The sequence below is a fragment of the Cydia strobilella genome, chromosome 2 (genome assembly GCF_947568885.1).
Source record: "Cydia strobilella chromosome 2, ilCydStro3.1, whole genome shotgun sequence".
Taxonomy (NCBI): Eukaryota; Metazoa; Arthropoda; class Insecta; order Lepidoptera; family Tortricidae; genus Cydia; species Cydia strobilella.
Genome location: NC_086042.1, coordinates 3,944,840 through 3,960,040, shown reverse-complemented (window position 1 = coordinate 3,960,040; position 15,201 = coordinate 3,944,840). Strand labels below are relative to the sequence as shown.

Here is a 15,201-nt window from a genome sequence, read left to right as displayed (position 1 = left end):
ACCCGGAATTGCTATTAGAAAAGTGGGTTAGGTTAGGTTAGAACTGTGACCCTTACAGAAACGAAATGCTATCAGAAAAGTAGGTTAGGTTAGGTTAGGTTAGAACTGCGACCCTTACAAAAACAAAATGCTACTAGAAAAGTGGGTGGTTTTACCTCCTTTTCTACATTATTAGGCAATATTATAATAATTAGGCAATTAGGCAAACTTAGTCAAAAGATGGATTAGGATAATAACGCAAAATATGCTGTCTATTTCATTTCATTGTTTGGAATCTAAGAGTGCACCATCAACAATAAGTAAACTTTCAGCGGCATCCCCCATTGAAGTCGGTTTTTTTTTTCTTAAAAATTATTATATTAACATTTTCACCGCTAACCCCACGCATACTGTTCTACCTTAGAGATGGCCAGGGGGCGCCACAAGCCTTCGGGAATTGTCATATACTTGGAAATTTCGACCCATGCCACCGTGACCGGATAGCCGAGCGGTTCAGGCAACTGTCCGGTAAACGGGGTACGCTGGTTCGATTCCAGCTCTGGACACTGGAGGCTTTGGTAATTTTTTCCTTCGTATATGACATTTATTTCAGTTTATAGTTTAAATAGTAGTGTGTCTACTTGAAAAACCACAAATTAAAATATTTTCATAGAAAATAATTTAATTTGTTCTTAGAAGATAAAATATTTAAAAAAAAACATGAGTTATATTAATAAAAAAGTTATATTAATAAAAAATTTCTTTAATAAGAGTGCAAGTTCAAATGATGGCTAAAAGGGGCCACAAGATAGGGATTCTCAAAAGAAAAACTAATTATCTTTAGTAAATTAGCTTTACTTTGTGTGTAAAAAATTAAATAAAGATATCCTTATTGTCTTTTTAACTGACTTTTCATACATAAGTAAAGGTGCTTTCTTATACTAATACTTAACATAGTCCCCACTAGATGTCACTATATACCTTGGTGGTGGGTGGTTATGGTCCTCTCTTAAAGCAGTAATCAAACCATTCTGGTCTAGTTTAACGGATGATCTACACTTGAAGGGGTCCATAGATTTTGAACAGTAATAGCGCTTGGCACGCACGTGGTATTTGAACGTGTGGTTGTGAAGCATTAGGAGTTGTCCGCCGCGGTGCGATGGGATCATTTTGTAGCATAATCCGCTGAGGTCTAGAAGATAGAAAAATACTTATTTAACTTTCTGTTCTCATTATTTTATCATAGATTCTTTTTTTGTCGGATTTAGATAAAATTTGGTGTAGAGTGAGTTTGGGTAAGATTGAACGGGTTTTTCATGAGGTATGGCGGGTTTTAGTGTCACGCGGACCGTCCGTGCGGATGGCTCCACACCGCCAAATTGTATGAGAAAGCTGTCCACGCGGACGGTCGTCCGCGCGAACCACTGTAAAACGCTCCCTGAACTTAATACATATTAGTCCGGTGCGGAGCGGTCCCCGTGACACTAAAACCCCCCTAAGACAAAAAATCGTCTGTATGCCGAAGCATTAAGGGCGGCTTTTCATCTTACCCCGCATGAAAAACCCGTTCAATCTTACCCCAACGCACTCTATAAATAGAGTTCCCAAACATCATTGGTGTGACAAAGGCGCAAAGGCTTCGGTGGGTCGGCCATCTTGAGCGAATGGAAGGCGATCGGGCGGTGAGAAGAGCGTTTCAGGGAAAACCGACAGCACGCCGCCCGGTCGGTCGACCTAGGTATCGATGGGTGGATGTGGTGGACGCTGATCTGCGCAAGCTCCAGGTTCAAGACTGGCGAGATACTGCACAGGAACGGGATCAGTGGCGAGCAGTCGTGTTGGGGGCCAAGACACACTTTGGGTCGCTGCGCCAGAGGAGTAGGTATAAGTAAGATAGAGTCCCTATTCTGTACAATATAAGCGCCGTATGTCCTAAGAAACTTCTTTTGAGTTACGAAAGCGTATGATATTTTCGTAACACATTCAAAATTACATACATTTTCTTCGAGACAAATTGTAATTTCGTATTTATTCCGCCCAGAATGATGAGCTCTTCAAACCAGCCGAGTTTTAATTATAAAAAACCGGCCAGGTGCGAGTCGAACTCGACCACCGAGGGTTCCGTACAAATTTAACAATTTTTTTTTGTTTTTTTTTTTAATTCACAGTTTTCAGATTTTTCCCTGTATTTATAGTGTATGACGCTATTACTTGCCAAATTTCATAGTTCTAGGTCAACGGGAAGTAGCCTATCAATTTTGATTCCCTTGAGAGTGTCAAAATATACGTTTCGGCATAATAAATGGCGTATCTTTTTTTACGTTAACTTAGTCGTTTGATTTTTTCACAGTTTCAAGGGATCGTAGACCTGAGTATATGGTTTAAATTTCAACTCGATAACTCCACGCGTTCCTGAGATAAAGGGTCTTGACAGACAGACGGGCGGATAGACGGACGGACAACAGTGATCCTATAAGAGTTCCGTTTTTCCTTTTGAGGTACGGAACCCTAAAAAATCAACAACAAAATAAAAATCGACGGGATGTGACAACATAAATTGTAACCCCAAAATTGTTTGGTATGTGTGTATTGTTTCATATATCAACGGGGCAAATCAAATAACAATTTACGTGCCTTAATGTCGTGTATTTTACTTAAGCTATAAATAATAAAATACAAATTTAAACTTGATTTTGAAGCGGTACAATCTAATTTTTATAACAAATTTTCCGTCAGACACAGACATATTAAATATAATAAAACGGGGTCATTCATGTAATTTTAAGGCGAAGTTTGCTCGACATATAACGCCATAACGACTTAAAAATACGTGAGTGAAAAATACGACCTGTTTTAAATATATTTAATACATTAAAATCTAATACTTTATGTACTCTCCATCCGCCGTAAGCATATACCTAGGTGGGGGGTGATTATGATCTTCCCGTAACGAAACGATCATTCCAGTGATCTTGTCAAGTTTGACGGAGGATTTACATTTGACCGGCGTTTTTGTGTTGTTTGACTGGGAACAGTAGTAGCGCTTGGAGTGTTCGTTATATTTGAAGGTGTAGTTGTTCAGCATGAGGAGATGTCCACCGCGACGAGAGGGGATCATGGTGTAGGGGAAGACGAGATCTGGAAACAAAGGAGAATAGTGAGCATGTGCTAGCGCTAAGAGTAATGTCGAAAGAGATAATTATATACAATAGTGTGCTGTTTTCTACCCTGAATCAGACAGATGTTTTAATTTTGTAATTTAGAGCAGAGTATCGCGCTGGAAGAAACAAGAAATACTTTATAAAGTTTTTATTTTTGTTATAAAAAATACTGTAAACTCAAGCAAGTATTATTCAATACCACAATTTTACAATACCCATTCATGACTAGAGAAGAAGTAGCAAGAATAATCAATCAATTAAATCAAAAAAAACAAAAAATTCATTAATTTCTCACTTATACTTCTTTTATTGGTCATGGTTCTCCCTCGATACAATTTCCTCCAGATTATTTACATCTATAGATTATAAAGAATCATCAGCTGTGACATTTTCTCCTATACGTTATATTTTTAAATACATCCCTGACGGCAAGACGGTATACTTGGGAGGTAGATGGTTATGCTCCTCCTTCAATAACACAATGTATCCATTTTCATCCAGCTTCACACTTGACTTGCACTTCAGCGAGATAGAACGGGAGCAATAATACTTCTTCGCGCGAATGTTGTAGGAGTACGTATGGCTGTTCAACATTAAGAGGTTGCCGCGTCGGGTGGTTATCATTTGGTAGGAGATACCTGTAAAGGACGATGGTATAATAAACAAATCAACAGATATATAACAGGGATGCCAATTTATAAAATTTAACGATACTAGTGATGTACATACAGTATTAACAATTGTTAAATTGTTGTGTTTCATATTTGTTCTCGATTTAGTTTCTGTTTGACCCAATAGTTGACTGGTCGAGAATGCCTTCAGGTAAGCAAAAATCCATACTAATATTATAAATGCGAAAGTGTGTCTGTCTCTGCGCGCTTAAACCGCTGAACCGATTTAGTTGAAATTTGACATAGAGATAGTTTGAGTCCCGAGGAAGGACATAGGATAGTTTTTATGTCGGAAATCATTCCAAAAGAGAGTGAAAAGGGGGGTGAAATTGAGAGGTTTAATGAATTGCCTGATAATTTATGTCAAGCAATTAAGCTTATGCTCAAATTAAATGATTGCTATTACACTTTATCCAGGCGCTAAACTTACTCTAGCTGCTGTTACTGATTCCACGCAGACGAAGTCGCGGGCAAAAGCTAGTTTTAAATAAATACATATAAGTATTAGTTATAGAAAATAACTACAACCTAAACAAATAAAATAGATGGATATACACCACAACGAACATTTATTCAATACTTTTTGACTAGAACCAGTAGACGTATTTAGAAATAACATTTAAAACATGTAGTAAGTACCTAACGTTACCCAAACACTTTAGTTTAAAAGCACAACCACATAACCTACCAATAAAGATTAAGCTATATCTATAGGCTATAGCCCAACCGCTTAACGAATACAGTTCTCAAAGTGCCTTAGTTTTGGACTTAAGTCTAATATAAATACTTAGTTTTAACTGAGCTCATCTTTCAACAAAGACGTAGACAACCTTATTAACTTCAGATTCAGATTTATTTTTCTTTCCAGATAAATTACATCATAATATTTATCAGTACGGTTTTTACTCACTATTATTTTTAGTCGCTTTTGGCGACATGTTTCGGATTCTTTGGGAATCCATCCTCAGGCACGAGTGTCCGCGGCGGTTGTAAGTACGTCGTGTACGAGACGGGCGGCGCGGGCAGTGCACGACGTACAACCGCCGCGGACACTCTTGCCTGAGGATGGATTCCCAAGGAATCCGAAACATGTCGCCAAAAGCGACTAAAAATAATAGTGAGTAAAAACCGTACTGATAAATATTTTGAAATATGTCTCACGATAGTTTAAGTGCGGAAATTACATCATCATACAATTTAAGAGCTGTGGGCTCTTGTCGGTGCAGCGTGATGAAGTTGTCTCCACCTTGGTTGGCTTGGTTGGTGCTGGTTGGTTGGTAGATAAATTACATTCACGTCAATTTATAAGAATTTATCTTCTCACAGAAAACCGTCTGGGATAAGCGGTATATTATATACCAACTTATGGTTAATGTTATAGTGGAATACGAATATCTAGCAAGAGTACAGATAAGTGCAACTACAATCATTTATACCACAACATCTAGATTTAAATATATTTATTGGGACAATGCGTATTTTCTAATATGTATAGTATTATTATTAACTTTACGACACATCACATGGAGCAGTAATATTGATCCACATATGTGGGCCATTTTAGTTAAATTTGGAATAATGTTATGTTATTTCTATTCAGAATCAAGAGCTCATACCATTTGCCATAGATTTTGAATGACGGTAACGGAATGGATGGGACGAAAAATGTACTTATGGAAATTTTGGGACATTATTCTCTTCTATCAGAATTGAAAGAGCGAGGGGTGGAGGGGGGAGGGGGTCTGAGTAGAAATAACATAAAAATTCTTAAATCTGAAAAAGTGGAGCATTTTTTTTAATAAAATGACCATTATATGACGAAAACATATTTTTTGTATGCTATTTATGTATTTAAAAAGTACCGTCCATTTTTTTCTTACTTAAGCCTAGTAAGTACTAGTAGTTTTTCTTACTAGTCTTAATTTTTATAATTAATAACCCTAAAGTTTAGACTACCAGTAAAGTGACATACAGTCTTATTAAGATTTTAATTCGTCCCAACATTGATAACATCACCATCATCGTAAACATCAATAACATTTATAAGAAATTTTGTATACTTAAAAAAAATAGCAAGATGTGTATCAAACAATAGACGTCCAACTTTTTTTGTGTGGACACAGTAGAAATTCAAATATAGATACAGTAAACTGAGGTAAGATTATCGCGTTATGGTATAAATGTATCAATTTTATATTTTACCTCCAGTTTATTTATATTTGGGGCATTTTCTATGAAAAGGGACCTTATTGTCGATGGCGCTTACGCCGCACAGCGTCGCGCGGCATTGTCATTATATCGGAGCATCGTTGATAATGGCGTAAACGCCATCGACAATAAGGTCCCGTTTTATAGAAAATACCACATTTTATCGAAGAAAATGTCGGAATCAGAAAATATTTTGCCATCAGTACCTATACATACCTGTCAGTTTACTGTGCCCAAATGTGCCCAATTTGATGTCATTTTGACACAACAATAGCTAGAAACATGTAGAGGTAGGTACCTAGTAAATATTTGTTTTTTTTTTTGTGACACTACACATATAAAGAAGACATTTTATACTTATCTTAAGTTACAACATACTCTACTTAGGTTACAACTATTTACAGCAAAATAAGACAAATTATTGAGCTGTTTTTTTTATATTATTTAAGACAACCATTTTGTTAGGTACATATATACCTTATAGTTATGGCCTTCACCTCTTGTAGGTTTTAGCTAAACTACACTATACTATACACAAACGTGTGATGTATTTACAACTCTCATTCATTCTAGAAAAATCAGAGGGGTTAAATTTAAACTGACATTCAAGCTCTACCCTCAGGCCTAATGTTAAGAATTTGGACGCCTGATGATTTAATGCAGGGAAATCACTTGCCGACAAATTATTGTTGGCCTAACCCTGTCGTTACATACGTCATACACTTTTAATATGTGTAAAGTTTCTTCGTTTTAATATACTTAGAAGTTATATCGAAGCCTTGTTTTTATTCCTACACCTAATCGAAGATGAAAAAATAAAATAAATTATTTTTATTTCGAAGAACAGACTTCATGTTAGTAACAAGTGAAACCAATACAAAACATTAATACTTATAGTCATCATTAGGCGTTCCAACAGACTTATCGTTCCGAAAGACTACTTAAAGCTCTCTTCAGCAATTTTATTTAAAGTTGTACACTACACTTTTTTCTTTATTTGTATTTTTTATATTATTTCCACTAAAAACAGGTTTTTTGATCCTGATAGGAAAGCATAATGGTCCCAAGATTTTTTCCATTCCATTACCATGTTTCACAGACTTTGTATGGCGGTGAAAAAATGTATGGAAAAATTAACATAAAATTCCCAAATTTAAAAAAAAGTTATGTGTACAGAACTCTAAATAAAATGCCCTCTTAACCTCCTTCGTTGCCCCTACGAAGAGGTCAATTAATAATTCTCACTATTGGTTGACATTCGGTGCCAACTCTCGTAAATTACTACCGAATGCGCTTCCTTACATAGCTTTAGCAATTTTACGTTACCAACCTAATTTAAAAATATAAAGCACCAAAATACCGTGATCACAATTAAACTTAAATTCTAATATCACGTTCAATTTTAATTTTACCAGGATTTACATAAATAAATTAGGATCGGTCTCAAGCTCGTCATATTGTTACCTATTATTTTACCAGATATTCTTAGGTATTATTTATGAGCATTACATACTTAGCATTAATTTATTATAGTTATAGGTACTATATAATAAATATTAATAACACGTATACTTATTACTTACTAATAACCTCACAATAGGGATGTTGACATGAATAGCGAATATATAACATGTTATGTTTTTACCATAGCAGGGAATATTAGAATGCTGAAAATCAAATTGCGTAATAAATAATTAAAAATATTTAAAATAATGCCCAGTATCACCTGACTGCAAACGGCAATAGAAGCGCGTTACGTCACGGTGTGAGAAAGTCAAACAGACAAGTTGTCAAACTAACCGTAATCCATACAAAGAGTTTGGACGTTCAAAACCAACTGTAAGTATTTTTTATTTCGCCATTAGACATATATTACGTACAAAAATATTATTAAACGATATAAAGTATATATTAATTTCTTATTAAATAAATAAAACGTTATATAATACGATATTTCACTAAAAATCTTTTTAATTATTTGGCTGAATCGAACTATCAATTGCCACGTTGGCTGTCAGAAACAGAAAAAATGAAAATTTAAAAAGTTAAACCGGCGCCCGCTTTTTGCACTCAAAATTTACTTGTATCAAATTAATTCATCTTTAATTGTAACCGTAAGTGTTTTTGTATGAAATCAGTTATTATAATTAATTTTTGCAATGTATTTATCATCGCTGAACGTTATAATATATAGTGCCGACGCCGAGTTAACAATGTCATTCAAGGTCAAGGCAAAATTCGTAACTGTAAGTGTATACGCAAATGTATTAAAAAACGTCATTCATGGATACGTGCGGAAGTGTTAATGTAATGACACACTTCGCACTCACCATGAAATGTACTATTTTGTTCAAAAAGCGAATACGAATAACTACCAATTCTAGTGTCTTGATTGTTCTTTTACACATAGGCAATGCATAACACTTGTTAAACTGCGAATAGCTACAATTCTTTCGTACTCAAACTTAAAAAATACCTAGTCTCTGCTGCCTTCTACTCGTTAAACGAATTCTTCTGATAGGAATAGAATGTCACATGAGTCCTGCACATTTAAAACATTATAATATTATATATAATAAACATTTGGTTAACAATTGTGTACCGAATTTATAATAATGCATTGTAATTTTAATAATTTAATGTATATGAATAATAATGTAATTTAGAATAGCATTGTAAATTACTATGACGTGTAAAATTTTAATTTTATTAATAAATGATTGTATTGTATTGTATTGTATTCATTCTTTTAGCTTATATATGTACGTTATCTTTTAGAAAGAGAGAGAAATTAAATAGAACAGCTTTTGATCTACGACATGACTGACTGACAGCAGTTTGTTTATTTATCACATCGTGACGTCATCAAGATCACGTGACAGCTTGGAGCGTTTAGGCGCGAAATTGAAACACTAAACTAATTAAACTCGATTTTTTATTTAAAATTAATAAATAAAAATATATTCATTTTTTTTTATAATAATTACGTGTAATAATAAAATGAAAACAGTTCTAAAAAATTGTCAACATCCCTATTGTTTCAAGACTAGAATATTAAAGATAACTTTTTTAAGTTATTTCAAAATCACAGTATGTTAATAATGATAGCATTAATTAATTAAAGTATGAAAAATAACATATAAAATTTATAAGAAAAAAAGAGGTGATAAAATTCGTTTGAAATAAATAAGTAGGTACCTAGTAAGATTTTTTAAAATCAGACTATGAGCCTAACTTTCGTAAAAAACACATATCACAGAAACGAATGTACATACCATCGCCCACACTGTTAACTGACAGTTTGCAAACCTTATTACAAAAGGTATAAGGTCCACCTATGGAGAGTAAAGAGTGTTGCTGTTTGTACCATAAGTAAATAAGTTAATTTTCTTTGTTTTCCTAATATTAAAATAAAAGGAATTTGAATTACCCTTTAGTTACAATAATTGATTATGTTAATTTAGATTTTAGACAAAGGTTTCGGTCATTACAACGCCTATACACAAAAGAGTACACATTTGGTTTTTCAGACTCCTTTTTTACAAATCTACACTTTTTGGAATGTACTTACTACTATATCTTAAGAACCTATAAAAGTAATTAGTATGCACCAAACGCGCCTAGCCAAAGTTCTACTTTGGCATGGACGGACGATACGGACATATAATTAGGTAACCCATAACTAATGGAAGTTATTGTTTTATTTAGGGGAAAATTACAACATAATATATCAAAAGTCTCACTCGCTGTTTGAAAAGTCTTCGTTCTCGTCTAAGTCTTCCACGCTTTCTTTTTTAAATCTACATAAAAGTGTCGTTTTAGGCTTCATGGAATCTATAATGGGCAAGGGCATAATTGCAGGGATAACAGGTGGTGAGTAATTTGGCAATGGTGGTGTCGCTGGCATAGGTATAGCTGGCGATGAAAATAGAGGCAGTGATAGTATTGGTGGTTGCAGAAAAGGGCATAATGATGCTAAAGGAGGGGACCTTGGAGGTGGAGGCGGCGGAGCAAGGAATAATGTAGATGAAGGAAGAGAGGATGGAAACGGTTGAGGCGGCGGAGGCGGTGGGGGAAGAAGCAATGGAGAAAAAGGGAAGCAGGAAGGTGTTACAGATCTAATTGCTGTTTCGGATAGAATATTAAACCTGCATCCAAACCACACGGCTGACGGCTGATCTCGATACAGCCGTGGAATCAGCAAGTGATATTGGTTTCTCGGAGCGTCCATAATAGGTGTTATCAGATCACGCCTAAATACGTTAAATCTAAGCATGCATCCTTGCTCGCCAACTACAACGTCTGTTGTTAACAAAACTGAAGAGTAAGTAGCTTGACTTTCGGTGATCATCATCCTGCGCATAGAATGCTGTAATCGAACATTAAATATGCATTTAACCCATATAGCAGACGGCTGATCATGGTACAATTTTGGAATCCGCATTACATGTGGGGATAGAAATTCGCTTTTAGGTTCAGGCTCCTGCAGAGTGTGGTTCAGTAATTCACGCCTGGATACGTGGAGTCTAAACGTGCATTGTTCCTCACCAACTGTAACATCCACTGGTAATATAACAGGAGTGAAGATACTCGTCATAGGAATCTCGCTCTCAATCGTTGCGCACACTGAGAACAGCAGAAAAAACCATAGTTAATAACAACATCAAGGATTATGCACGTATATCTGAAGGAAAATTGCCTACGTTTTATACCTATACTCAAGACGGAGACTTAGTTCCATTGACTTTAGATAAAACATGATCCAGTTCAATAAATGCAGAATCGAATATAGGTATTAATCGTGTCATTAAGTATGAACAAACAGAAAAAACATATAATTATAAAAGCAGGATATTGATATACATGTCCGGCAGGAAAAATGTAACGACTGTTTAATTCAAAGAAGTTTCATACCTAAGCAGTAAAGAAAATAAACGCATCAGCAACAGCGGATACCAGATATCATAAGTAAAACAAAGAAATATTTATTTAATAACGTTTATTCACACTTAAACTATCGTGAGATATATTTCAAAATATTTATCAGCCTGAGGATGGATTCCCAAAGAATCCGAGACATGTCGCCAAAAGCGACTAAAAAAAATAGTGAGTAAAAACCGTACCGATAAATATTTTGAACGTTTATTCAGTGAATAATATAAATAAAATAAAACATAAGTAAAAGTAATTATAATTAGGTTACACTGAATATATCACTGAGTTAGTGTTTATATCGACTAGTATCAACACATTTTCCATCACAATAGGGTTGTTGACGTTGACGCATGTTAAATTTTATACTAAACCTAGTTAAATAGATAGAAAATGTGCAATTTATCACATTAAATTGGAAACCTAAAAATATATGGGAATAATAAAAAATACAAGACTTCAGTTTCAAAATTTTATTTATTTTTTAACTCCCAAATAAGAAAAAAAGTACCATTTTTTTCCTTACATTTTATTTAAAAAAATATTGTATGGCCACAATATACATAAATGCAATATCTCACCGATAAAATCGCAATATCCTTGTTTTCCGTACATCGAAATGGCTTCTAAGCAATAGCGACGTTACATGGTGACGTCACGATGTATTGCAATTTTGTTAGGAACGTTTCGTCAGTAAAATGCGGGTGCCAGACTTTGACCATCATTATGGGTCCCATACAGACATTTGATCCTCAAAACAAACCTGATCGACTGATACCACTCATAAAAAAATGTCAAATACCCTATTAACTTATAATAGGGTATTTGACATGAGATTAAAAATAAAATACAGAAAAAAGCTTTCGTCGGCGTTTAAATTGATATCATAAAGGCCGTCATATTTATTATTTAAGGTTTATAATTTAATTGTCTATATTGCCTAACACGACCACTTGATATTCGTCATCGTTTTCAGTAGAGGTGGCTTGTAAAGTCATTATTTCTTCTGGATGTTTGTCTCTTATGTGAGTAAAAAGAGCCTCTTGTTCGTCGACAGCAGGGCAATTTACTGTTTCTTCGCATTCTATGCATTTAAATTGCCCGTCTTCTACCAAAAGGAAATAGGATTTGTCGTAATTATCTACTTGGCAACCTAAAATATTAACCAAAGAAGTATTATTTTAATATAGCTAAATCTCAATTAAAACGTGTGTTCTGCAAAGACTTCATATAAAAAAGCTGATAACTTACTTGGTTCTAAAGTAGGTAAATCAGTTATTGCACCCAAATCAATTTCGGAGTATGGATTGTTTGTCAAATTGTCGTTCTCAAGGAAATTTGCGGCAATTTCTGTTTCAGATATCGCAGGACTGCCTAAATCAAAATCAGCTAAAGGATCCTTTAGGCCCAATGCATTAGAATTGTTATCAAGTTCTACTAGATCTATTATTTTTTCTTCCACTACGGTATCCGATTTTGCAATAGTAGTTTTACTCTCTTCGTCATAAATTTTTGAGTGCTTAATTCTGATGTGGCGCCTCATATTACCGTAAAAACCATTAGGCATTTTTAGAATTTTCTTACACTGGTTGCATTGATATTGTTTATCCGCTATTTTAGTGCAATATTTTTTCACCCAGGTTCTCCTGCCGACAGCAAGTCGCGGTGCACCTAAAACGAAAACTTGTTAGTAAAACATGAAAATAGAACTGACTAAAGCAGCATGCAAGTTATTTATTACTATTACTTACAGTACTTAGTGATTTGTTCTCTGTGGAGGCTTACTGCCTGTTCAAAGTTGTCTGGATGCTTAGTCTGTAGATGTTTAGCCATATTCTTACGCATGGTAATATCACACAGCAAACAGCGAACAAATTTGTTTCCTTCGTCAATAAAAAAGTTCCAAAGAAAATTGCTTCTTTCTGCAACAAAAACAAAGTGTAAATATTTATATGAGTCGTTGGATCAGGCCGTTGATTATTCTTATCTTTATATTTTTCTCTTGTAGTAATGTCTACTATGTATTGTATAATCTGCGCATGAACTCGTAACGTTTTCCTATTGAGGAAGAGTGCGAAGCGATATGGCTCTCCCGCAAATGCTCAAGAGTTCGTGCGTAGACTGCACTTTAAAGGCAATGCCTAAAATGTCTTCCGGAGAAGTAATATATAAACAACAACAACTACGATAATTAAATGTGGTTTCGAAATACTTACGTCGAAATGGCATTATATTGAAGTCGCCTAGATCAGAGAAAGTCTTCGGGTGTCGTCTGTTCAAATGTAGGGCAACAACGTAGTGTCTGTCTCTCAATTTCATATTGCAAATTTTGCAACGAACGAAGCCTTTCTCCAAATCGATGAAATATTTCCACATAGCGCTCCTTCTTTTCTCTGGAAAAAATGTTTACATTACTTTTATCAGTGATATTATAATTTCTGAGGATTTTACGGTGCTTCTACAGTTTTATACTCACTTGTGACGTGAGGCAAATCACTTTTTGGTAGTCTAGTTCTAGAATCACCCTTTTCCACTTTGACTTTATTTGTCTCTGCTGTAGAAATTTTAGGGTTTCTTTTCATTTTCCACATTGTCTTTGAATTCTCAGATTCCGTATAAAATATATAAGGATGCTTAAATTTGTAGTGACGCCTCATATTGCCGTAATGTCCCTGTTGCAGTGTCAGAACTACGGCGCATAAGTTGCACTTATATTGGCTATCGGACAATTTGGTGCAGTACATGTTTATCCAGTTTCCGGCTGATCTTCTTTTTACTGCACATAAAATATAAACAAACATTTTAGTAAGGAAAAAATAAGTATCCAATATTTTTTTTTAAAACCAAGCGTCTTAAAAATACTCACGTCTTGTTAAATGTTTAACAATGCAACATACATCTCAACGGTGTGTACGTTATGAAATGAAAAAGCATTTATAATATTCATCATCTAATGAAAAAAATGTTCATAATTTATAAAAAGTTCATAGTAGTAAAGGAGCAAGTTTTCACTAAATCTTGATAGCTTAATAACTTATAGGTAATAATAACAACAAAATGATTTAACTTAAGATAAAATAGTACAAGTTTAATTGTACCTTATGAAAAAGTACCTGTTTTGTGAATTTATTGAGAAACACAAGGAATTTAACTACAAACGCTTCTAAAATTATAAAGTATCCGTTACACTTTTATATAGTCCCCACTAGCTGTCTTAATATACTTAGGCGGTGGATGAGTATGCTTCAAGTCCCCATTGACAATCCTTCCATCGCCGTCTAAATTGATTCTAGCTCGGCAATTCCCAGACTGCTTTTTGGAGCAGTAGTAATTATTCGTAAACTTCATTTGGGAATAAGTGTATCCGTTCAGCATTAACAAATGCTTGCCACGATGCGTTGGTATGAAAGAATATTCTAGAAGAGAATACATTAGATACAAACAAAATTAATGATAAAATATAAATGTCTCACATAAAGGGTATCAGAAGGTTAAAACGAAACAAGTCATACTAAGATAGATACGCATTATTTTTAATACAAATACGAGAAGTTGTGGTTCAATATGGAATGTTAAAAGTAAACAGTAAGTATTGCTAATTTACTTTGAGATTTATTTGGCATAAAAATTTCCTACCCAAACGAATCATTTCACTAATCAACATACAACCTACCTAAATGATACCTAAATGTATTATTAATTTAATAATTGTATTTATTGTTCTTCTAATTGTAAATAATTTTTGAATATGACGATGTACAATTACTACAAATAAAATATATTCTATTCTATTCTATTCTACAAAATATCATCAGAAGCTTTTTAGTAAGAACTGAATTTTTAATGGTTGCTTACTCAAACTTTATCTATCCTTATCTGAGGGGGCCACTGACTATCAGTCCGCCGGACGATATCGGCCTGTCAGTTAGAACAAAAATTTGACAGTTCCGAACAACTGACAGGCCGATATCGTCCGGCGGACTGATAGTCAGTGGGCCCCTTAAAGTCTGAACGATAACATTATTATATCCCGGATCATCCACACTTTAAAAAAATATGAAAAATGAACAATTTACAGATTGAAATGAGAATAATTTTATTAAGGTAATTATATGGCGATGGCGATAGACTTTTCTTAATACGAATGGTCAGAATTACGAACTAAAGTCTCTAAATGTTTTCTGTATTTGTCTTTGTTTGCGCTTGTCCCTTCTCCATCTTTTCTTCGCATTTGTGCCTCGGCATTAGAC

General features: G+C 34.4%; 1 protein-coding gene across 1 annotated transcript; it reads right to left on the bottom strand.

Moving 5' to 3' along the window:
• Positions 1-11,466: 11,466 nt before the first annotated feature.
• LOC134755414 (uncharacterized) lies at positions 11,467-13,755 on the bottom strand. Its single transcript, XM_063691966.1, has 5 exons — positions 13,428-13,755; positions 13,168-13,344; positions 12,703-12,873; positions 12,203-12,622; positions 11,467-12,104 (listed from the first exon to the last, which is right to left on the bottom strand). The coding sequence occupies exons 1-5, from the start codon at positions 13,750-13,752 to the stop codon at positions 11,875-11,877; spliced, it is 1,323 nt and encodes a 440-aa protein (XP_063548036.1). The 5' UTR covers positions 13,753-13,755; the 3' UTR covers positions 11,467-11,874.
• Between the last annotated feature and the right edge of the window lie 1,446 nt (positions 13,756-15,201).

Coding starts and splice junctions, on each gene's coding strand:
- LOC134755414 (XM_063691966.1), bottom strand. CDS start 13,752: ATGTTTGTTTATATTTTATGTGCAGTAAAAAGAAGATCAGCCGGAAAC. Junction 12,874..13,167: donor CAATATAATGCCATTTCGAC/GTAAGTATTTCG, acceptor TTTTTGTTGCAG/AAAGAAGCAATTTTCTTTGG. Junction 12,105..12,202: donor TTTACCTACTTTAGAACCAA/GTAAGTTATCAG, acceptor TTAATATTTTAG/GTTGCCAAGTAGATAATTAC.